Source organism: Erpetoichthys calabaricus, chromosome 1 (genome assembly GCF_900747795.2).
Source record: "Erpetoichthys calabaricus chromosome 1, fErpCal1.3, whole genome shotgun sequence".
Lineage (NCBI taxonomy): Eukaryota > Metazoa > Chordata > Cladistia > Polypteriformes > Polypteridae > Erpetoichthys > Erpetoichthys calabaricus.
The window spans coordinates 336,207,273-336,233,610 of NC_041394.2; the positions used below are offsets into that span (position 1 = coordinate 336,207,273).

General features: G+C 40.5%; 3 protein-coding genes across 6 annotated transcripts in view; all 3 read right to left on the reverse strand.

Annotated features, from left to right (window-relative positions):
• The window catches only part of LOC114667211 (zona pellucida sperm-binding protein 3-like), a 72,656-nt gene extending 69,996 nt beyond the window's left edge, over window positions 1–2,660 (reverse strand). Inside the window, exon 1 of the mRNA XM_051926664.1 lies at window positions 2,275–2,660. Within this exon, the coding sequence (XP_051782624.1) occupies window positions 2,275–2,610 (336 nt within the window). The 5' untranslated portion in view covers window positions 2,611–2,660. The remainder of the gene's footprint in view (window positions 1–2,274) is intronic.
• LOC114642262 (zona pellucida sperm-binding protein 3-like) overlaps window positions 1–26,338 on the reverse strand; it is a 392,210-nt gene that overhangs the window by 57,865 nt on the left and 308,007 nt on the right. The window lies entirely within an intron of this gene.
• LOC127527554 (zona pellucida sperm-binding protein 3-like) overlaps window positions 1–26,338 on the reverse strand; it is a 57,302-nt gene that overhangs the window by 1,404 nt on the left and 29,560 nt on the right. The window contains exon 2 of one of the 4 annotated variants that reach the window (XM_051926638.1): window positions 122–240. The exons of the other annotated variants lie outside the window; for them this stretch is intronic. Coding sequence (XP_051782598.1) covers window positions 122–240 — 119 coding nt within the window. The remainder of the gene's footprint in view (window positions 1–121; window positions 241–26,338) is intronic. 4 annotated transcript variants of the gene reach the window in all.

The window sequence follows — 26,338 nt, forward strand, 5'->3', positions numbered from 1 at the left end:
TTGAAGCAGGACAGACTTAGCTATAATGCACAAGTGGAGTTGGTTCCATACAACTTATGGAACTTGGCCTACAGTATTGCAATGCTGATTGAGCTCTGTGTGAAGCCATGTGGCATCTAACCTGTTGTATTGGCATTCAATCTGTACCACAGCTGGATTTGTTCTTACAATGGGAAGACCATCAATTGGAGAAGGATTGTAATCAAGGGTGAAGCTGTAAACAATCTCAGCACCCTGCATCTGAAGAGAAGAGCCAACAATTTAGTTACCTCAATAGCTTTAAACCAGATTGGATCATACAAGATTACTTGGACTGGATTCTACAGACTGCAATAGCAGCATTTAGTCTGCTTACAAATCCAAGTAGCATCTATTGAATCCAGTAACCCATGGTAAAACTCCAGTAACCCAGCTGCCGGTACTCAGCTTTCTAGTAATTTACTGTAAAGAGAAGTTCATTCCTTCTGTTGGAAGGTGTTAAATTTACATTTTTAGGTCTATAGCATAGAACCAGAATACTGTCCAATATACCAATCAATAAGCCATTAATCTCTACTGATGCAAATTACACACTGGGGGTTTGCCCTGACAGTGCAAAGTAACGAAGGTAGATGGTCTGGTGGGGAAGTAAACATTGTTGCTCATGGTTAACTTCCATGATGCACTGAATTCAATGTGCTCCAAGTTTGCTTTTATGGTGTTAAGCTAGCACACCTGTACGACATATCGGCTACAACCCATCATAAAATCAGCTTCCATAACCTCAACAACCCTTCAGCATGCAGGGAAAAAAAAAAAGTCTAAAAGTTTCTCCTCTAACCATATGGTTACTAGTGAACCGCATACCCTTGAAAGAGGGGGGGGGGGGGGGGGGGGGGGGGGGGGGTTCCTTATGCAAATTTCAGGGTTACTGAAATGCACTTTACTGATGCATTATAATTAGATTTAAATTTTACCTTTGCTATTTGTTTTACACTGTAAATTAACAGTAAATTTTTCTACCTTCAAAATATGCTATACTATGTTTTGCAAAATCTAAACAGCTGAGTTACCTGTATATGTTAGCTTTTTTGTTTAAAGGGAACTTTCAGAGAAGTTAAATGGCAAGATTTACAGACATTAACCTCCAAGCAATTTGGAGCAGAACTTGCACTGTAGTTAAATGTTTTAGATCTGGTTGGATTGAACATCTATACAACCTGAAAGATGTTGCAGGGCAATCAAAGCCACCTACAAGTTATTTCCAAATCTGTAACTAAGGATGTTTAGTTTTTTTTAAAAAAAAAAAAATAAAAAAAAAATTAACAGTTGCCCAAGAGTTAGACCTGGCCCATGTTTATCCACACTTCAAAAATGTTACTTGGATTAAAACGTTACAAATGTACCAATTCAGAATTTAAAATTCTCAAGCTGAGAAAACAGACTTCCTGTACAGAATTTAAATGTTAATTTTAGAAATGCAAGTTCGTCTCATCAAAAGGGATAAACTGGCTGAACATTTAGTTCCAAAAATATTCAATGTTGTAGCTTCATAAATTAAAAGGAAGCTTTATAGGTTTGGACAACAGGTGCTCTTGGGCCGAGTACCCGACTGGTAAAAATGGTAACCCAATCATCTTGTACTTCACTGGTTCCTTTGTCTCTACATGGGTGTTTGGAGTTTAGGATGTTCTCTGGGTGAGAGTACAAGATCTGAAGGCCTTTTAGCAGCCCCCTTAATGAGTTTAAAGCTTACAATGCAGGCTAAATTTGCAGGTCACCCATGTCACTCCAATGTAGTTTATAGACCAGGCCTTCTATAAATTGATTTCAAACCCTTACCACATCCACTAAGCTGCTACACAAGTCAAACTTTGGACTACATTTTGAATGTGGAATTAACACTGAAATGCAGCCTTAAATTCGGAGTTCGGCCAACCTCTATGCTCCCTACCAGGAGCATGTGCCCCCATAAGGGTCAAGAGCAGGTACTACACCAGGGAAGAGGGTTAAACCAGGACTGAGCACAGAATACAGGGCTTAACTGTTCAAGTCTCATTACCTTCCTGTGCAATACCAACGGGCAGGTAGTTCGCTGTGAAACTGACACACATGTAACACTGGCGACCAGCATTGTTAATGCATACCTGATCAAATTCGACTTTAGGATCAAATCAGTAAAGTATTAACATAAAAACGAAGTCCGAGCCACGCACCACAAAGATATTCAATAACTCATCTTGAGAATGTAGATATTAGGTAAAGAACAAATGCGTAAGCCCTGAAGCAACTCACCTCCACGGTGCTCCCACAGCCCTGCAGAGGCGCTTCAATCACAAAGGGCTGAGCACCGGCCGGGCTGGTGACTCCACATCCACCCATGGAAAGATCAGAAGGCTGGACCGGCTTTTGGATGCCCAGCAAGTCCGGACTGATGGTGACGATCACCTCACTGTCGGTGCACTGAGCGGTTACAGTCTGCGAAGCGCCAGCTCTCGGCTCAAAATATTGCACGACCGCGGGCTGCTGGTGCTTTGCCATAACCTTCTGTCCTTTGAAACGGGGCTGAGCAAAAGCATCGCAGAAGAACAAGAGCAGCAACACTACGGCTATCTGACCCTTACACCACATGTTGTAATAACAAATGGAGAAAAAACAACAAAACGCAATAAAGTTTGTGGCGCAGCGTTGTCCTTATATACACGAATGAAGGCGTTCGGCTGATTAAAGTTAATAACACGTGCGGAGAAAAAGATTTCCAATCAGTCACCAGTCGCGCTTGAAATGAACAAAAAGTGTGAAATACTGAGGTTAATTACGGCAAGAAGATAATAAAATTAGAATCAGAAATTAAAACAAACGCCACAGCGAGCGTCCATCTCAAGCAGTAATTTGACAGTTCTTAGAACACGGGGGAAGGAATTGGGGTTTAAAACTCTCGATAATAAAATAAAACTTATTTTGCAAAAGAGAAGAACAAACACTACTAAATTCTAAATGTTAAGGGTGATGTTTTAAAGAAATTTCTAGGAGTTTTGTCAGCAAGTGGGTACTTTGCAAACTATAACATGGAAAACTTGTGTAAATAAAATAATTGATAAATCTAATTAAGTTTAATATAGTGATATGAATATGAATGGGTGTGATATAGAGATATGGATATGAATGGGGAGTTATTAAAAAAAGTATTTATTGAATATTTAGCTTCGATTTTATCTAATTTGGATTATGGATTAGGGATTTTAATTAAATTCATTTTTAAAACGTTTGGAGTTATGGCAACACAAGCGCTAAGGATCTGTTGTGGTAAAATCAAATCATCTCCAATATCAGCCTTACAACACTACTGTAAAAAAAAATAATGAAAGCAACTGGGAGCACCACAAGATAAGCAGGCCCAGTTTTGGGTGGATTGGTTCAAACAATGATGAGATGATAATAAGTTTTGTTTTGAGTCCAATAGTGACGGTGCCTGTGACTGCTCTATGGTCATGACATAATCTGGAATTTGAGCTCAGATTACATCAAGAAATGGTGTTTTCTTTTTTTGTTTTTTACCTGTTGGTGTAATATTGCATCAATATATCAACTGATCCAGAAGGAGATCCTTGCAGAGGTGGAAGAGGGCAGTGGCTATATGCCAGCAGGAAGATTGGGTCAACTGGGGTCATATAACTTCCCAAAAGATCACACGGGCAGAGCTTGGAAATCAGAACCAGCGAGACTGAAGTTTCAGGTTCATTTGGTGTATCATGTCCTTCCAAACCAGTCCAACCTGCAGTGCTGGGGTCCAGCTGATACTCTGGCATGCCATCTGTGCTGGGAAAGAGGTTCTTTGGAGCACAAAATAATAATAATCGGGAGTGGTCTCCCCTAGACTTTCTAGAATACTCATGAGATGGATATTTGAGGAGTAAACTGCAACACAGTGATTACATTTTTATATTATGTACATTAAAGAACCATTAACAACAAATCAAATCAAGTTAATAATATACTGAACAATTATTATAAAAGTAAAGTTGAATAAATCAGACCCTGCAGCTGCATGAATAAAAGGTAAAGTACCACTTAATGGAAATAGCCCAAAAGTTAAAAGAAATCTACGTTTGTTCCTAATACTTAATGCAAAATTTGGTTGACCTAAGTGAAAGCGTACTCAGATTATCTAGTTTACACAAACGCACACACACAGACACACATAGACATAATTACAAAAATGGTATTTTCGGACTGAGGGATGTCTCGACATCGAGTCTTTGAATGATTACAATACTTTCCCTATACTTCGTATACGAGAAAGTAAGAAGTAATCAGATATCAAAGTCGATGTGAAAATGCAGGTCGCAGCCCACCGTCTGTTTATTCGGTGTGAGACAGTATAACAAACGCTGACCTCCCTGCTGATGACGCGACTCCGTGTGGTGATGGTGCTGCTGTACCCCGCATATCTTCAGACTTGGGCTGTGCTCACACACCATCTGGCTGTGTGCTGACGGAAGCTGTTCTGCTGATAACAGAGGTCCGTATATAGGATGTTAGACCATCCTATATTAGTTACACAGAGAGGGGTGTAATGATAGTTGATTAGTAAGGTCTATTAAGGGATACTTACAAAAAGATTAGTAATGCCTGTGAAAGAGAAATGCCAAATTGGAGTAAGTGAATTAACATTTGTGGGAGACATCATTAGCAGTGAAGGCATTAAGCCTGACCCAAAAAAGATTTCAGCTATAGCAAATATGCCCAGGCCACAGTGTAAGAAAGATGTTCAGAGGTTTAATGGAATGGTAAATTACGTGGGCAAGTTCATACCTAACCTGTCAGAGAAGACAGCTCCACTCCGAAGAGTAATAGAAAAGAACACAGAATGGGAATGGAATCATGAACAAGAGAATGCATGGAATCAACTAAAAAAGCAACTAACAGAAGAACTAGTACTTAAGTTTTATGATCCCTTAAGACAAATTAAGATCTCATCGGATGCATCACAGAGTGGACTTGGGGAAGTTCTTTTGCAAAAACATGGTGATAACTGGCAACTGGTGGCTTATGCGTCTAGATCCATGACAGAGCCTGAAACATGTTATTCACAAATTGAAAAAGAGCTGCTCAGCATATCCTATGCTTGTGACAGATTTCATCAGTTTGTGTCAGGACACGAAATTGTTGTAGAGACAGATCATAAACCTTTACTTTCATTATTCCAAAAGCCACTCTAAGACTGTCCTCTGAGAATTCTAAGAACGATGATTAAGCTGCAACGCTATACTCTGAAGGTGACATATACACCAGGAAAAATGATGTACACAGCCAACACTCTTTCCTGAGCAGTTGACCCAAAGGTACCTGTGAGCTCTAAAACAGAAGTAGATGTTAAAGCATATATTGATATGATAACAGAATCAGTACCAGTTTCAGATGCAAAGATGGACATCATACGAACTGAGACAGATAAAGATGTAACCTTAAACAAATTGAAACAGATAATACTGAATGGATGGCCATTTGAGAAACAGAACTGTTCACCAGAAATGGCAGAGTATTGGAGCTACAGAGCTGAATTAACAGTAGTTGATGATATAATCTTTAAAGGAAGTAAAATAGTTGAGAAATAGAAATAATTAATAGAAATAGAAATGTTGAAAAAGATTCACGAAGGACATCTGGGTATTGAGAAATGTAAAAAGAGAGCACGTGAACAACGACAACATTTATTTATATAGCACATTTTCATACAAAAAGTAGCTCAAAGTGCTTTACATAATGAAGAAAAGAAAAATAAAAGACAAAAAAAGAAATTAAAATAAGACAACATTAGTTAACATAGAAAAGAGTAAGGTCCGATGGCCAGGGGGGGGCAGAAAAAACAAAAAAAAAACTCCAGACAGCTGGAGAAAAAAAATAAAATCTGTAGGGGTTCCAGGCCACGAGACCGCCCAGTCCCCTCTGGGCATTTTACCTAACATAAATGAAATAGTCCTGTTTGTAGTTAGGGTTCTCACGGAGTCACTTGATGGTGATGGTATTGCAGACTTCTGGCTTTTAATCCATCACTGTTGGAACATCACGGTGCTTTAAGCCACCACCAAAAGGACACCGGAAAAGGAAACAGAAGAGAGAGTAGAGGTTAGTACAGATTTTACAGCCATCATGAATAGTTATTATAATGAATTGGATATACAGATTATCAGGATTAAATTACAGTGAAGTTATGAGAAAGCCATGTTAAAATAATGTGTTTTCAGCAGTTTTTTAAAGTGCTCCACTGTATTAGCCTGGCAAATTCCAGATTTTAGGTGCATAACAGCAGAAGGCCGCCTCACCACTTCTTTTAAGTTTTGCTCTTGGAATTCTAAGGAGACGCTCATTTGAGGATCTGAGGTTACGATTTGGAATATAAGATGTCAGACATTACGATATATAAGATGGGGTGAGATTATTTAAGGCTTTATAAACCATAAGCAGTATTTTAAAGTCAATCCTCAATGACACAGGTAACCAGTGTAGTGACATCAAAACTGAGAGATGTGCTCGGATTTTCTTTTCCTGGTTTAGGATTCTAGCAGCTGCATTCTGCACTAGTTGCAAATGATTTGTGTCTTTTTTGGGTATTCCTGAGAGGATTGCGTTACAGTAATCTACCCGACTGAAAACAAACGCGTGAACTAATTTCGCAGCATCTTTCAATGATATAAGAGGTCTAACTTTTGCTATGTTTCTTAAGTGAAAAAATGCTGTCCTAATGATCTGATTAATATGCGATTTAAAAATTCAGATTACAGTCAACAGTTACCCCTAAACTTTTTTACCTCCGTCTTGACTTTAATCCTAATGCATCCAGTTTATTTCTAATAGCCTCATTGTATACATTATTGCCAATCACTAAGATTTCAGTTTTCTCTTTATTTAGCATGAGAAAGTTACTATTCATCCATTCTGAAATACAAGTCAGACATTGTGTTAGTGAATCAAGAGAATCGGGGTCATCAGGTGCTATTGATAAATACAGCTGTGGTGTCATTAGCATAGCTGTGGTAGCTCACGTTGTGCCGTGAGATAAATCTGACCTAACGGAAGTGAAGTAATGTATTGGCCCAGAATTAATCATGATGTGACGGAAGAGGTATCCGCTTGTGACACGTTCAGGAAGTAGTCAAGTATGTAACCCAGCAGAACCAATGAAACCACATTGGTACACCAGCAAGACCATATCAGAAAGTAGAAGTTGATCTTTTTACATGTAATGGGAGCAGGTTATCTAATTGTTGTCAGACTATTATTCTCTTTACCCTGAAGTTATGAAAACTGAGCAGGTACCACTGCAGATACTGTGATAACATGCATGAAGTCCATATTCTCAAGACATGGCATACCAAATGAGGTGTTTAATGATAATGGACCACAGTTTGCTAATGATAGTTTTAGATATTTTATAAAAGATTGGGACATTATTCATAATACTTCAAGCCCACATTTCCCTCAGTCAAATGGACTGGTTGAGAAGTCAGTACAAATAGTGCAGCAGCTGATGCAGAAGGCCAAAGATAGTGGATGTGATTTCTACAAGAGTCTTCTTGCATATCGTTCAACACCCCTAGATTCTGGTTATTCTGCAGCACAGCTACTACATGGGCAGGAGATTAAGAACAAATTTACCCATTGATGAGAACCTGCTAAGAACAAAACAAGGGGGAGAAAGTGAAGAAGTACATGGAACAGCTGAAAGAAAAACAAAAAGTTCTACTTTGACAGAGGTACTCGTGAATTACCTGAACTCCAACCCGGTGATATTGTAAAGTGCAAGGATACATTACAGCACATGACACAAACAGGAACTGTATTAGAACAAACACAGCCTAGATCATACAACATACAGACAGATGAAGGAGCTGTTCTAAGAAGAAACCGTCGAGACATCAAAGGACCAATAACCTCTAATCAGAACACTAACACCAACGAAACAAATATTAATGAGAAGACAAATATAAATCAGGAAAGAACATCTCAAGTGCAAATACAATTAACCAGAAGATCAACCCGTCAAGTAAAACCACCAGAACGACTCACTGAGACATGTTGAGGATTAAAGGAACATTATCAATTAAGAAAAGCTGAATTCCTTTAATAGTTGTGCTCTTTATACATAGTTTGAATGTTGGGTGTATGCCTGAAATGTTCTGAATAGTTCAGTTGTATTGAAAGTGATTAAGTTTTATCAAGGTAGCATTTGAAATGTATAACATTACTAAGCTTAAAAGTAATGCCTTACTTCTCTTTAAGAAGAGGAAGATGTAATGATAGTTGATTAGTAAGGTCTATTAAGGGAATACTTAGCAATATGATTAGTAATGCCTGTGGATGCAGATGCAAGATGGGACTGGGTGTGGACTAAAGTACATGTAGTAAAAGTAATGTCTTTAAAGTCTGTCTATTAAAAAGTTATTATATCTTTCAATCCTGTGTAATGATTAAACTACGAACCTAACAAGATCATCACAAGGGGTACATGATGCTTCATTTCAAGTTCGGAGAGACCTTGAGACATCATACCAGAATGAACTCATCTCACTTAGAGCAGTTAGACAAAAGGCGATATAAATGAAAAGTTTAACGCACAAAAAATGTTGCATGAAGATTTTCAGATACAGTGTCAACTTATAATGAATGGGGCCGTCGCCATCATACTCCTTATCTTAATATGTGTGGTCATGTATTGTCTTTATTTACTATCCATCTACATGTCTTCTCAGCTTTGTGTGTTTTTCTCATGTGAAAAAAAAATGAGGAGAAAAATACCGCCAACGTCACCAAGAGCGATGGGAACAGGGACTGTGCGACGCCACAACTGCACCCGATTTGGTGTCTGCCCGATCCGCGCGTGCCTTTCAGTACCCACGGGGGTACGGATGGAGCCGATAACAGGGATCAGGCATGACACACTGCGTATGCGCTCAATTGACAAAAAAAAAAAAATCCAGTTTACGGCAAAGCTTGATCTGAACTGTACATGTTGACCCACGACTAACGGTACTGTGAATTAATATCAGTTACACATTAGTCGGCCATAATGAGAATATTATGGAAATACATCGATGTTCTGCAGAGATTCATTGTAGGTTGTGTATGGATTAAGCATGTTATTTTTCTAATTTTCATTAGAAGCAAGTTTACACATAAGAAAAAATGAGAAAAATAAAATAGATGTATAATTATATAATATATACTGCTGAAAAAAAATAAAGTCACACTTTTTAATCAGAGTATAGCATCAAGTCAATGGAATGTCTGGGCTACTGATCTGGTCAGTTAAGTAGCAGAGGGGCTTGTTCATCAGTTTCAGCTGCTTTGGTGCACTAGAGGGGCAACAATAAGACGACCCCCAAAACAGAAATGAATGGTTTAACAGTTGGAAGGAGGCCACTGATATTTTTCCCTCCTCATTTGTTTTGTCACTAGTTTTGCATTTGGCTACGGTCAGTGTCACTACTGGTAGCATGAGGCGATACCTGGATTCTACAGAGCTGGCACAGGTAGTCCAACTTCTCCAGGATGGCAGGCACATCAATACCATGTGCCATTGCCAGAAGGTTTGCCGTGTCTCCCAGCACAGTCTCAAGGGCATGGAGGAGATTCCAGAAGACAGGTAGTTACTCTAGAAGAGCTGGACAGGGCCCCTCGTAGAAGATGCTTAACTCATCATCAGTACTGACCAATATCTGCTCCTTTGGGCAAGGAGGAACAGGATGAGCACTGCCAGAGCCTACAAAATGACCTCCAGCAGGCAGGCCACTGGTGTGAATGTCTCTGATCATATGATCAGAAACAGACTTCATGAGGGTGGCCTGAGGGCCCGATGTCCTCCTGTTGGATCTGTGCTCACTGCCCACCCGGCACCATGGAGCTCAATTGACATTTGCCATAGAATACCAGAATTGGCAGGTCCACCACTGGTGGGCGCCCTGTGCTTTTCACAGATGAGAGCAAGTTCACGCTGAGCACATGTGACAGACATGAAAGGGTCTGGAGAAGCCATGGAGAATGTTATGCTGCCTGTAACATTGTTCAGCATGACAGGTTTGGTGGTGGGTCAGTGATGGTCTGGGGAGGCATATCAATGGAGGGATGCACAGACCTCTACAGGCTAGAGAACAGCACCTTGACTGGCATTAGGTATCGGGATGAAATCCTTGGACCCATTGTCAGACACTACACTGGTGCAGTGGGTCCTGGGTTCCTCCTGGTGCGCGACAATGCCCGGCCTCATGTGGTGAGAGTGTACAGGCAGTTCCTGGAGGATGAAGGAAATTGATACCATTGACTGGCCCCATGCTCACTCGGCCTGACCTCAATCCAATAGAACACCTCTGGGTGTCACACTATGTTTTGGTCCATCTGACGCTGCCAGGTTTCACCTTAGACTGTCGAGGAGCTCAGTGATGCCCTGCTTAAGATCTGGGTGGAGATCCCCCAGGAAACTATCCGTCGTCTCATTAGGAGCATACCAACCCCCCCCCCCCCCCCCCCCCCCCCCCCCCCCCCCTCCAACCGCAGGGACGTTATCAGGCAACAACAACAAAACATTTATTTATATAGCACATTTTCATACAAAAAATGTAGCTCAAAGTGCTTGCATATAAGCACATGGGGGCCATACAAACTACTGAGTACGATTGTGAGTTGCTGCTATGAAATTGCAAACAAAATGGACTCTCATGCCTGCCACATCATTTTTCCCTTTGATTTTCGGGTTGTGTCATCCCTCTGTAGGTTGATAATTTTCATTTCCATCAAATGCTGTGCCATCCTTTAGTTCCTAGCACATCACCATATCAGTCCATATCAGTACAGATAGCCAGTAGGATTTTTTTTCCCATTGAGATCTCATGTGTTTTCAAAGTGATCCTTTCATTTTTATGAGCAGCTTATTAATATAATTATGTAGTCTTTTTATTTTTCCAGTCACGTAATTAATTATATAAAGTCCCTTTTCCATTTTGATCTATTCGTGCAACTTCTCTCTATAGACAGATTGTGTTTGTTGAAAAATCATTATTCAAATCTAAATGTCAATTTGATTTTTATGTGTAATATATTTGATCTATTTTTTTTACAGTAAGTGCTTGCTGCTATATTTATTATATTTGTAATAAGTTTGTTTTTTGTGATGCGTTTTTAATGTTATTTCATGGTGTCTCTGTAAAACCCGCTAAGAAGCCATACTTACTTACTAAGACAATAAAATTGAACTGAATTTAACAGCTGTAAAATAAAACCAATTGTATTCTCTAGTAACTGAGCAGAATTAAAAGAGCATTCAGTTTCTGATCAACAGCATGTGCACAGAGTGCAGTGAAATTCTTTCTTACATTTCTAATCAACATAAAACACCAACATCGTTTTTGTGCAGACTCCTCTTGTGTTTTATTCACCCGTATCGATACAGAGCCAGTTCATTTTTATGATGATATTTCTATATCACCTTTTCTTACAAGTGTAGCTCAGATTGCTGTACCAAAATAAAGTTACAAAATAAAATTGAAGGCATTTTAAAAGTAAATAGAAGCAAACGGATGGGGTCCTTGCCCTTTATAATAAATACACTATGGGGTCAAATGGCCAGAGAGAAAGATGAACTTGCAGCCTTCAAGGATGTTGGAGATAATAAACTTCTGGGGGTCCGAGGGCAAATCCTGCTGAGCCCCCTCTGCACATCCCAGCATACATAATTGTGGCCATCTCAGTCCAGTCACAATTCCATTTCAGGACGTGAAGTTTTCTTCTCTGCAAGCAGTTGGAGTCGACTTAACAGATGGCACCACAGCAATAAACTGGAAAAAGAAAAAAAAGGTTACTGCCTAGTGCAGGTCTGACAAACTATACCTTGTCATTTCTAATCTATTACAACCAATGCAAGTAATTAAGAAAAAGCCAAATTAGATAAGTGGGCTTGTTCAAGAGTTTTGAAATGCTTGACATTTGTAGCCTGGCACTTCTCTATTGGCAAAGCATTCCACGTTTTTGTTGTATGTGTACAGAAAGCTGTCGGTTTTTATGTTTGATGTTGGAATAAAAAGCAAAGCAATGTTTGAGAAGAGAAATGTTTGGAGCAGACACTCCAAAATACAGGCAGGGTCTAAAATACTCAAAGCCATCTAATTATTTAATAGAACCTTAAAATCAATCCTATGTGAGACAGGAAGCCAGTGCAATGAGACTGAAACAGTTTTCAGAAGTTGGGGAAACAAAAAACAAAAAAACAGGCCAATACACTCCTAATTTGGCTCCTAGATTACATTGTTTTGCTTAATTATTAGTATTCAGTTAACTCTTTAAGGTAAAATAATGTGGACAAATGATTGAAAAAACATACCAGCAAATGCTAATAGGGTGTTACAAAAATGACATGTATCCATTAATCCATTAACCCTAAAATGGTAAATATTGTGATGTTTACCATTAAACCAACTGAAAATGAAAATCCTTATTGACTTTTTCATCAATATGAGGCACTTACAAATAGCTGTACGTATGTCACAAAGTAAACAAATAACATAAAATTCACAGACAAACGTTGCAATTCATTTTGCTTCCTCTTCATGCGAATGGAGTTAAATTTTTCAAGTGACAAATATTCTTTCAAGACGTTATAAAATACAAAAGTTCCCATCTTTTTCAGTAAGAAGTCCACTTACAGACGGGGATAAACTCACAATTGCAATACAAATCTGACGAGTGACACGTATCGTAAAACATTAGGCATGCGCAGTACAAATCGGGCATTGCCGTTAAAGTCGTTCTTAGTAAGCACAGAACACGTCCATGTGGCAGATCGGGCACATAGCATAACAGTAAATTTCTGCACATGCTCATGGCTCAGGCAGTCATTGTGCGCATGAACGCACAGATCGGGCTGGCAATTCAGATCGGGTAACGACAACACGCATTTGGGGTGAAGATGGTTACAGAAGAGGACAACTTCCAAATAAAGTAATTCATAATTTTTATACAAAACAACTCTATCCATTGCAATTTTGTAATTTTGTAGAACCCCCCCCCCCCCCTTAATTTTTAGTCAATCTGTTATAAAGAAAATGTGTGTTAATTTCTTAAAGTTACCTTTGCCTCCAATAGCTATAGAGGTTCATTATAAAATATTTAATGATATTTATCCATCAGGAGAATTCCCCAGGCATAGATACAATTTTGATTATAATAACTGCATATTTTGTGTTGTGGACATGGAAAGCTACGGACTATCTGTTATTCTCGTGCCATTATAGTAATACATTTTGGAATAATTTATTCAATTGGCTGCAGCCACAAATTCCTTTCTCATTTTACTAGAAATGATTTAATCTTTGGGATTATAATGGGAGATGAAAAAACTTCAGTGCTTATTGAATGTCCTCCTTATTTTAAGGAAATTTTCAGGGAAAGAGCGACAATATCTCCTTTCTGAACCAGGACTCAGGAGTGGAAGGACATTACAGCGGGGCTAGTGACCTAACAGCCTTCAAGTGGCAGAAGGAATGGACTTGGGAATGAGGAAGGACAGTACAATGGGTGACTGCCTGCTATGGGCAGAGTGGTCCCCCTGTACACTTGGTGGCAGCATACCATCTGGTGGGCCCCAGTATGGACACCCACAGGGTAGCAAGGGAGTTGTGGTCCCATATCTCTGTCCTATCCGATTCTGTCAGGGCTGTCAGCAGAAGCTCTTTGATAGTGATGACACAAGGACCATTGTGGTCCTGCCTGACCTGGAAGTGCTTCCCGGAAGCAATCAATTAAACACAGAGAGTACCCCCCCCCAGGTTCGAAGTTAAAGGAGAGCTCTTCACGCAGCTCAGGGATTCAGAGTCAGGAGAGGAGATGGACAACACTCACTTTGGAGGAGGAGAGTGGAGGAGGACAGAAGGACAATGGGAGTGGCTGACATTATTTCATCCTGTAATGGGCTCGTAAGGGAGCCACTATGCCATCCAAGCCAAGAACATGAGAAAATAATCGGAGGTATTGTGAATAAAAGCATGATATTTGCACCCAGAACTGTGTGTCTATAGTTGTGTGTGGAATTTGAGGCTCTGCAGCACCTCCTCCTGGCCACACTACCAATCCACTCCACTAATTACAGGTAGTACAGCAGAGCTGCATATTTTAAATTTAACATTTGAACTAATGAAGTCATAAGGAAATGATATAAAATAGAGTCTAAAAACAAGTATGTGCAAGAAAAAGGAGTCAAACTTAAACCGCAAGTAACTGGGGCAGAAGTGAGCATGAATGTCTTTATAACAAGTTGAATATCTGAAAGCAAAGGATCTTCTTGGAAATCGATTTCTATTAGTATTTTACTTTCATCTGAGAACTGTAATCTTCCAAACATTCGATTTAGGATTGTTCATTGCACTTATTCTACTTCCAGAAAGTGTTTGGCCGCAGGGGTCTGTCCACTAATCCTTATTGTCCCTTTTGCCAGGCGAGCTGCCAGATAGCTTTTTATGTGAATTTTAGGAGAGCACCCTCCACCCCCCACCCGGTCTAATTGTGAAGTTTGAATTTTATATCTTAAAGTAATAAAGCACATTCAGTAAAATTTACGATGTAATGTAAAGGCATTTTCAAGTGACCTAAGGCATCTGAGACAGGATGCAAGCAGACTACGTCAGGCTGTCAGCAGGAAACCATCTTTTGTTTACTAAGTGGGAAAAGAAGCTGCCATCAGTCTCAGTGCTGATAAAGGAAGGGACTGAAAATGGCAAGCAAACATGCGATTCTGGAAATGAATGCTCTGCCTACTGGACAATTGTATGTGTTTTTGCTGACCGTGCTTACTTATAACTTGCTAAGACTTGGTGTGCCCTCTGTCCGGCAGCCATTGATGATAAGAAACTTTATATGATGTAAGTAATCTACTTTTGTAACTTGTACTTGTGTATAAAAAGACCTGAACTAGCAGTAAAGCGGTGTGCCTCTTGTTACCGCGTCCAGTGGTCCGTCTTTGAAGAGAATGAATGGCTTCCTGCCTGCTTTCTTTTTAGAGGGTTTGGGTCACCCAGGGGGGTGACGGTCATTACTACGACATGTTGTCTATCGTTACATCTCTCTTGACTGTTTTTCACATTAATATCCTTTCCCTTCCGCAGATTGATCTCTTTCTGCTCTTCTCGTCACTGCTGCGCTTTTCTGTTTTGTCGAGGCACAATAAGCTGCAAAGACATTTTTAACTTCTTGCTGGAAATCTTATCTCCCCGTGCATCTTGACGAGCTTCATTTTGCAATTTCACTCTCCTAGAACTTTCAGGGACGGTGATCAAGGGGTCATCCTCTTCATATATTACAAAATGGCGAGCTGTAGCGGAGACTCTGCAGAGCCGGACGGATGGTTTTTGCTGTCTCTCTCTCTTCCTGCTTCTTCAGTCCCGGCTTGGTGGGGTCTGACGTTTTAGCTGCGTTTCCCTCTTAAGTTTTGCTCAGGTCGATTTCTTTTAACCTTTTTAAAAATCGAAAATTTTGTGGGTGGGTGTGGAGTTGTAGCTTTGCTGTGCTTTTGACTGTTTATTAATGAGAACCCGTTGGTGTCATTGTTTCAGATTTCATTAATGTTATTTAAACTTCAACAAATATTTTGACTTTCTCGTGTTTATAGAGATTACTGTATATAATACTTGTATGAATATGTCAACTTATGAAACAAAACATGTACCTATTCAAGTTTCAAGTTTATTTGATAGTTCTTTTAACTGATTAGATCAATTGCCTATTACGGTGTTATTGTGTTTATAGCATGCAATTTCTTTGCATTGTTGTTTAGTTAAATAACAGTTTAAAAATAATAATACGTGCAACGCAGATAATAAACTGTTACTAAATAAGATGAACCATTAGACATTTCCAAAATGATATTTTATTCTAGCCCCGTCTTTAACTCTCTCATTCTGTTTATATGAAAAACCAGAGCGCAAACGTGTATGCAACTCATTCAGTTTTCTTCTGTGATGCTGTTTGCTTTTGAACTCTCATTTTCAAATAAAAATTAAATCTAGGCAATGCAAAAATATGAAAAATGAGAAGAAATGTCAATCAGTTCACAAACGGTACAACAATCAATGAAAGATCAAAACACGTATGAAATACAATTTGTGGAATTAAACGTATGGACAAAGAAGTAAATATGTAGCGCAAATCAGAAAGGTATGGTATGTAAATTTCAAAACTTTAAATTTTAAAGAATATCCATACATTAATTTAAAATGATCTCTTACCAGAAAAACTGCAAGACAGTGATTTGATTAATCATAATATAATTTAGTAATTTAGCTCAAGGGCGGCAAGGTGGCGCAGTGGTAGCGCTGCTGCCTCGCAGTTAGGAGAAGGTTCGCTTCCCGGGTCCTCCCTGCGTGGAGTTTGCATGTTCTCCCCGTGTCTACATGGGTTTCCTCCGGGTGCTCCGGTTTCCTCCTACAGTCCAAAGACATGCAGGTTAGGTGGATTGGTGATTCTAAATTGGCCCTAGTGTGTGTGTGTGTGTGTGTGTGTGTCCTGTGGTGGGTTGGCACCCTGCCCAGGATTGGTTCCTGCCTTGTGCCCTGTGTTGGCTGGGATTGGCTCCAGCAGACCCTGTGACCCTGTGTTCGGATTCAGCGGGTTGGATACTGGATGGATGGATGGAATTTAGCTCAAACAACCACCGACATTTCTTTCATTGAGAAATTAACGGGTGACAATGAAAAACAAGCTTACTAACTGTTAGTGTTCATGTAGCCAATCAGATGTGATAAGCGTTGAACGCAAATACTTACTAACACTAAGTTGAGTAATTTCACCAATGAATTAATTACCCTTCATGGAAATTAAGAACCAGCACAAACACTATTAAAATCACTAAAAGTTCTGTATGTTAAGTACAAAACTAATAAAAGCAGAAAGTAAATTAAAAAAAAAAAACACAGCTCTAAACACAATGTGCCTTAAGAAAGACAGTAACAAGTACCTAAATGTCGAAATATGATCATTTATTTAACAGATAAACCTGCTTCAACAATATCACAGAATCAGCTGTCAAGAAAGCAGATTGAAATGCTGTCAGTCAATCAAAGTGGTGGGCTCAATTGTAGAAACTCGCTGGTTCTGCGTAAAAATGTTAGACACATATTTGATGTCCATAAAAACGTCAGTCCTACGAGACATTAAATTTTACTAGATGTGTCACAATGATCCATGCCAAACATCAAACGTAGACTTCTGTATATTATCTCTAGTTAGTTATTTTGTGTCCTGCGGTGGGTTGGCACTCTGCCCGGGATTGGTTCCCTGCCTTGTGCCCTGTGTTGGCTGGGATTGGCTCCAGCAGACCCCCGTGACCCTGTGTTCGGATTCAGCGGAAAATGGATGGATGGATAGTTATTTTGTTAAGGGCATTGATGAGTGCCAATTTGCCAGTCTTTTGTGAAGCATGTGGTCGAAGGTTCGAAACAACAGCAGACAAACACAAATTCAAACAAACAACTTCTTTTATTATTTCTTGATCTTTCTTAGTGAGCAGAGACCCGCTGCAGAATGCTGACAGTTTGTCACTGACAGCATCCACGTCACAGGAGGCCCTTTGCGGTTTTCCAAACCGGCTTTTATTTCCTCTTAAGCACGTACACATAGTTATCTCATTCTTGCACCTTACAAGTAGCCTTTCCTTAGAAGTGGAATGAACTTCTGCTTTTGCTAACTAGGACAGGGTGCGGTCCCTAAAAGCTGATCCACCCTTTATTTATTTCTTTTATTAATCTTATGGCTATTTTATATATTTAGGCTCTAATGCTTATTATCCTTAACTTTCCTTCATCACAATCTCAATACATTTCATATAATTTAACACACAGAACTCTTATACTTGCAAATACAATATACATATACATTTTTTTATATATATTTTTATACACTCAATTACACACAGATAGTAATCACCAAGGCGTTTTCTTTAGACTTGTTTACCCAAATATTCATTGCACTGAGGCGTAGTCCCAAAATCTTCTTCCCCTCCCTTGGACTGGGTTAAAAGCCCTCAGCCCAAGATTATTTGTTCAACTTTTATTTAATACATTGATTCAGATTTTTATTATTCCACAAGCACCACACGTAAAGCATAAAAAATCAGGATTGTTATCCACTCAATTTTCCTTATACCAGTTCAAGAAAAGTAGATACCAATTCTGGTTGTCCAATTATAATGAAACTTCAGATCTGTGTGTTTATTACAAAATTTCAATCACTTATCTTTGTCTATAATGCAAGTTTATATGGCAAAGAACTACTTCTGGTAATCCGATCAAACTGAAATTTCAAATGTGATTGTCTTTTGTGGTCAGTAATATACCACTTCCAATCACATGATGATGAAGGTCAAATTTTACATCCAACGATAAGTAATGATCGTACAAAATTTAAATTATTTATCTCTATATATATAATGGTAGTAATGCATATGTAACAGTGCTGATACCTGTTAAGATATCTTTTCTGGTTAGCTGATTAAGGTGATATTCTATATCTATAAGTTTATACCCTAACTAACAACAAGTTCAATTATTTTTCTGTTCTTATAATGCATTTTCACATGAAAAATGACAATACAAAATTTCAATTAATTGTTTATTTATACTATGTATCAGTTTATTTGAAAAATTCTAAAGATTGTTCAGGTAAAGCACCACTTCTGATTGACGTATGTTACCCAAAACTTGATAGAAAGTGAACACCCATATGCCAGATTTCATAAATCTGTCTCCAAAGCCTTCTTAGGTTATCATGTTTCTGTACATACACACGCACACAGACACACACCCAGACACGCACACACACACACAGACACACACACCCATGCACAAACACAAACACACACACACACACAGACACACACATAGAAACACACACACACAGACACACGCACACACAGACACACACCCATGCACAAACACAAACACACACACACACACAGACACACACATAGAAACACACACACAGACACACGCACACACACACACACCCACACACACCCAGACACAGACACACACACCCACGCACAAACACAAACACACACACACACAGACACACACATAGCAACACACATAGCAACACACACACAGCAAACACACACACAAACACACGCACACACACACGCACACACACACCCACTCACACAGACACACACACACCCACGCACAAACACAAACACACACACACACAGACACACACATAGCAACACACACACAAACACACGCACACACACACCCACTCACACAGACACATACACACCCACGCACAAACACACACAGACACACACATAGAAACACACACACACACACGCAGACACACACACACTCACACAAAAACACACACCCACACACAAACACACAAACACACACAGACACACACCCAGACACGCACACACACACACAGACACACACACCCATGCACAAACACAAACACACACACACACACAGACACACACATAGAAACACACACACAGACTCACGCACACACAGACACACACACCCATGCACAAACACAAACACATACACACACAGACACACACATAGAAACACACACACAGACACACGCACACACACACACACACCCACACACACACACACACACCCAGACACAGACACACACACCCACGCACAAACACAAACACACACACACACAGACACACACATAGAAACACACACACAGACACACGCACACACACACACACCCACACACACACACATAAACACCCAGACACAGACACACACACCCACGCACAAACACAAACACACACACACACAGACACACACATAGCAACACACATAGCAACACACACACAGCAACACACACACAAACACACGCACACACACACCCACTCACACAGACACACACACACCCACGCACAAACACACACACAGACACACACATAGCAACACACACACAAACACACGCACACACACACCCACTCACACAGACACATACACACCCACGCACAAACACACACAGACACACACATAGAAACACACACACGCAGACACACACACACTCACACAGAAACACACACCCACACACAAACACACAAACACACACAGACACACACCCAGACACGCACACACACACACAGACACACACACCCATGCACAAACACAAACACACACACACACAGACACACACATAGCAACACACACACAGCAACACACACACAAACACATGCACACACACACCCACTCACACAGACACACACACACCCACGCACAAACACACACAGACACACACATAGAAACACACACACACACACACGCAGACACACACACACGCACTCACACAGACACACACACCAACGCACAAACACAAACACACACAGACACACACACGCAGACACACACACACACGCACTCACACAGACACACACACACCCACGCACAAACACACACAGACACACACATAGAAACACACACACACATAGACACACACACACGCACTCACACAGACACACACACTGACGCACAAACACAAACACACACACACACGCAGACACACAAACACAAACACACACACATAATTGCAAGAATAGCCAAAACATATTCAGGACCATATGAAATGAGGAGATTCATCAAAATCTCGAAGTTGAATTTTTTCACAATTACTACACTTTCTTCGTATTACAAATATGGTGAAATAAAAAGCAAAGAATTGAGGCGGAATTTATGGTGGGCTGTAATCTACAGACACATCTCTGTCAATAAATGTGTTTAAAAGGTAGGTGACCCTATCAGTGAGTGTAACCTCAGCCTGCACCTAAGGATCGTAGCAGCATGAAACTGAGGTGACCTGCCATCTACAGACACTGTGCTAATAAGAACTGAGCTCAGTCCTCTGAGATGTACACCCAGGGAGTGGGAGAACAATCGTCAAAAGCTGTGGAACTAATAAAACTTACAAATTGAAGTTAATTTATTGACAGAAAATTTTAAAATGCACAATTCTAAATGTATAGATTCAAAAATAAAAAGCATCAAAACTTACAAACGTAAAGATAAAATAAAATAAATTAAGAACTGAGAAAAACAAAACAACAACTAAAATGAACTAATTATGAGAAAGCCAAATTCCACAACTCAAAATATTAAATTCCAAACAACAAATCCAAAAACTTAAAAGACAAGGTTAAAACACCTGCTGTGATTCACACACACACAAGAATGCCTAATGGAGTCTAACGGCAGACCTCCAGAGCTCCAATCGAATGGTGAAGTTGTCGCTTTGAATAATTTGTCAGTGATGTCATGTGATACTACTGGTTACAGTACGATTAATATTACTGTGGTGGGGTGGTTATCAAAGTCAAATAATTACAGATGTAGAGTAAACCATGCAAGTGACATAAATGTGCAATCCAACTGGCTTTTTAGCAGAGCCCTTGAATCACAGAGCTCTGGAGGTCTGCAGCAAGACCCTTGTCCAAAAATGGCAAAATGTTGTGAGACCTCCAAACCAGAACCAAGACGCAGGCCAAACTCCCGACTAGCCTGCCCAGAGAAGGTTCACTCCCAGGCAGCCTGACTGACTACTCCACCTGCTGGATTGGGCCTACAATTGGCCAGATAAGTTTTTTTTCTTCAATAATAGCAAAATTCCAAGAAGATATTCAAAATGGCCCACAAGTGAGGGGATTACAATCAACCCCTGGCGTGTGTAAGAAAGGGGAACAAAAGTAATCTTTATAAAAGGATTTACTGATAAAAATTGAAAAACAACAAAATACTCAAAAACATAATTAGCCAAAAAGATTTGATTAAAAAGCAATCCTCCGTGGCCAAGTCCTAGTACAAAATCCAAAGACAGGAAACATTTCCCTCAAACCCAGAAATCTGAAACAAAGGCCAGAGTGTATTCAAATAAACCACAAGGAAATTGCTTTCACAGCCTGCCTTTAAAAGCTGGGGGTGGTTTGTTGTGGTGAGCTAATGGTGGTCCCGCCTCTTGGGGGACCACTCATGAAACACAAAGAGCATTAAAGAACAAAACTACCCACGCAGAAGCTAGATAATCTCTCTCTGTATAAAGTAATGAAACATTAACCGTCCAGCTTCAGGCCTTCATGTCCGGGCGTTATGTCACCCGGCATCTGATCAACAGAGGAAATAATTAAGGATAGTTTATGCATGAAACAGTGGTTACCTCCCTGGAGTTTATTGTTTGGGGTTGCAAAGCCCACCCCTAAAATAAAATAAATATCATTCTCAGACCCTTCACTCCTTATATGCCTCACTCTTGAACTCTGAATCCTCGTCTCTCTTTCTCTCCATACACCTTCTCTCTGTTTCTTTTTTGCAGTCTCTTCCTTCTTTCCTTTAGTGCCCTTCCTTCCACTCCTCTTCTTCTTTCTGGCTCTGTCCCCTGGGTGTGCATCTCCTTTTCCACTGTACAATAATTTAGATCCCCAAAAATCATTTCTAAGAGAGGTGTGTACCCCACCTAAATGCAACTTACATCCTTAAATTACATTAAAAGACGTCGCAACATACTGACCTTGTAACATGATTTACTTGTACAAATGATAAAACGTTTCTTCATTTCTACTTGTAAGCATGTAAATTACTAAAGAATACTTAAACGGTGTAGTGGTTCAGAATAGGTGGAATATTTTCAAAATACGGAGAAATGAATTTGCCTATTGAAATGGGGGGCTGGGGGGACTGAAGTACTGGCAACCTGAAAAGTGATACGAGTGCGGATGTCTCCCTGCTAAAAAAGCGTTGTGTGCCCATCTAACTGAGTGAACACAATAACCACACCAGGACGCCTATGAGATGAGAGCTCTGCACATGCGCACAATGCACAAGAGGCTCCGAATTTGTCCCTACCGCGGTATCAGTAAATTGCGTTTTAACTGACATCGGTGCGTGTGTGAAATCATCGATCTGCTACAGCGTCTGCATGTTGTCAGGGACACATAATATCTTCCCCAAACTTGATCTTGGTGCGACCTTATCACACACATATTGTGGAACATGACCCAGACACAGACAGGTAGACACGTTCAAATCGCCCCACACATGTTTATTATACACTTCCATATTTACAATTAAGTGCTCACAGTCCCCAAAGTTGTGGCCACAACACAATGCCTTCTATCTTCAGGCCACCTCCTTGCCTCCTCCCAGAGCTCGTCCTTCTTCCACTCGACTCAAGTCCTGAATGAAGGGAGGCGGCCCCTTTTATAACCACCCGGATGTGCTCCAGGTGCCTCCTGGCAATCTTCCACCGGCACTCCCCAGTGTGGCGGAAGTGCCGGCTGTGTACCGGAAAGCACTCCAGGTGTCCTCGATCCTCTTCCCCCCAGAACTTCCGGGTGTGGCGGAAGTGCTGAAGTCCAGGGCTCCCAAGGCATTGGGGTGCCCCCTGGTGGTGACCACGGGCCCCTACAGGGTCATAGCTGCCAGGGCGGTCGCCCCCACATGGTCTGGGGAATGCGTAAGCTCTCTTCTGGTCCTCCAGGGCATCCCGGCCGGGTCGCCCCCCCAGGCACCTACAACAATATATAAAAAGGTTCTTCAGACTTATGCAATATATACGAAATATATTTTAACATAGGTATCTTTAGGCCTCTCCATTCATCAATGCATTGCAGTTACGGGAATGCTGACAACCCTGTGGCCTTATAGAGTATGGATATACAAGAGAATATTTAGCATATAACAGATGACATGTTATTCTGTTACAAAGAGATCCATATATTGGGACATTAAATCATCTTGTATTAGGTTACATGGAGAAGTGATGCCTCTTTCCAAGTGTGGAGAGACCTTGAGATGTCATGCTAGAATTAATTCATCTTATTTTGAGCAGTAAGAGAAAATGAAATACAACTGAAAAGGTTAACACACAAAAAATGATGCATAAAGGCAGGGCCGGATTTATATGAAAAGAGGCCCTAGGCTATTCCACTTATGAGGCCCTTTCACCTTCCATTTTTAAGTTTGTAAATTACATGAGAGATAATAAAATTTTGCTAACAATTTGAATGTAGGCCCCTCTTGATCTTGAGGCCCTAGGCTGAAGCCTAGTTAGCCTATAGGAAAATCCGGCCCTGCATAAAGGTCTTCCTTTGCAGTGTCAACCTTTGCCGAAGGACCGTCACTATCGTACTGCTTATCTCAATTCGTGTGGTCATTTATTGTCTTATATTTACTATCCATCCACATGTGTTCTCATGCTCTCTCTCTTGGATGTTCGTTTCTTGTGACAGTCCGTCTGCTGTCCGTACAGTTTGAGCTCCATTTTTGGTCTCCTTCTGTCATTCCCTATGGTGAGGGTTTGCCACTTCAGTGACTGAGAAGTTGCTTGCTAGTACACAGCGGAGAGGAGACACACGGTGTCCACTTCTGTTATGTGACAGTCGTCAGGTGGCACCTCAAGGCTGATCCCTCTTCATTGTATTTTTCCCATAGTGCCATCTTCTTGATACCCCTTAATTGCCTCCTAGTAGAGCCCGACCGATCAGACACTTTTGCCACCAATACCCATTCTGATAAAAAGAGTCTGTGATTTCCGATTACAGATATTAGTGGTGGGCGGCACGGTGGCACAGTGGGTAGTGCTTCTGCCTTGCAGTTAGGAGACCTGGGTTCACTTCCCGGGTCCTCCCTGCGTGGAGTTTGCATGTTCTCCCCGTGTCTGCGTGGGTTTCCTCCAAGCACTCAGATTTCCTCCCACAGTCCAAAGACATGCAGGTTAGGTGGATTGGTGATTCTAAATTGGCCCTCGTGTGTGCTTGGTGTGTGGGTGTGTTTGTGTGTGTCCTGCGGTGGGTTGGCACCCTGCCCAGGATTGGTTTCCTGCCTTATGCCCTGTGTTGGCTGGGATTGGCTCCAGCAGACCCCCGTGACCCTGTGTTTGGATTCGGCGGGTTGGAAAATGGATGGATGGATATTAGTGGTTGTTAAATAGGCCCTGCCCCCAGGGATTTAATATTTGGTACAAAAAAACATGCAGTCAAAGGCAGCATGGTGACATAATGATAGCACTGCTGGCTCACAGTAAGGAGACCATGGTTTCTCCCTGCATGGAGTCTGTATGTTCTCCGTGCATCTGCGTAGTTTTCCTCCTACTGTTCAAAATCATGCTGGTTAGGTAAACTGGTGTCAAGTATGTGTGACTGCGATGGACTGGCGCACTGTCCAGGGTTTGTTCCTGCCTTGCACTCTATGCTGGCTCTCATAAGCTCCAGCACCCCCCACCACCCTGGTCTGGATTAAACAGGTTAATGCTGCACATCCCCTCTCTGACACATCAACACTGAGGACTGTCAGCCAATGAATCACTCAGTAGAAGTGCGTCAGGAAACGCAATGGGGGCTCCTTTATACCAACAGCAACACGTCTGCACAATGCCACACTGTGACTGTGAAAGAGAAGTCAGAAGTTTCCTTAATAGTCATTCTGGTGTGTGTTCATACCATAGTGTGGGTGTGAAAATATATTTATAAATATTATAATATTTATTTATTTATTTATTTATTTATTTATTTATTTAAACTTCTTCTGTAAAAAGTCAAATTTCCTCCTGGGAGCAAATAGTTCTATCTATCTATCTATCTATCTATCTATCTATCTATCTATCTATCTATCTATCTATCTATCTAGAGGGCTAACCTGGGATGCAGGTGTCCCGAAATGAATCAAAATATATTAATTAGAATTTTGTATTTTTTTTAATAAATATTCCTGCCATTATTCTTTAACCCTTGTAACATTTAACTCTAAACCAGAAGGTGTCCCACCACCAGCTGCTGGCATATATTCATTCGGCCGGTGACTGAGAGCTGGTGTTGACACAGCATTTGTGGTAACAGAGCAAACTGAATACAGGCATGTAAAGCGTGTGAAGAAGAAAGCAATTTACTTTGTGATAAAACTGACAGTTCTTCAGGAGCTGAGAGTGACAGCATGATAAATTCTGGTTCAAGTGTTAGTGAAGCATACCAAGGTGATGGTTTTGCTTTGAATGTGTTCGGTAGCTTTCATTCACTGGATCTCCGGGGCTCAAGAGAGAAGTATTATATACAGATAATCCCTCATAGAATTTCAGTCTGTTCATAAATGACAGCATGTTAGCTGTAATTCTGACTGAGCCCAAGACACGGTGCTGTATGTACACATCAAATATTAAACAGCAGCACACACTAGGCCAAATTCCAGGCTGTATGAATCTGATGTCCGTTATGATGAGTTGCTGCATTTCTTTAAGCTTCTTGTATATCAAGATGTAATTTAAATGACAGAACATGCTGGTCAACAAAACCTTTACCGTATGGACAGAATATTCACGA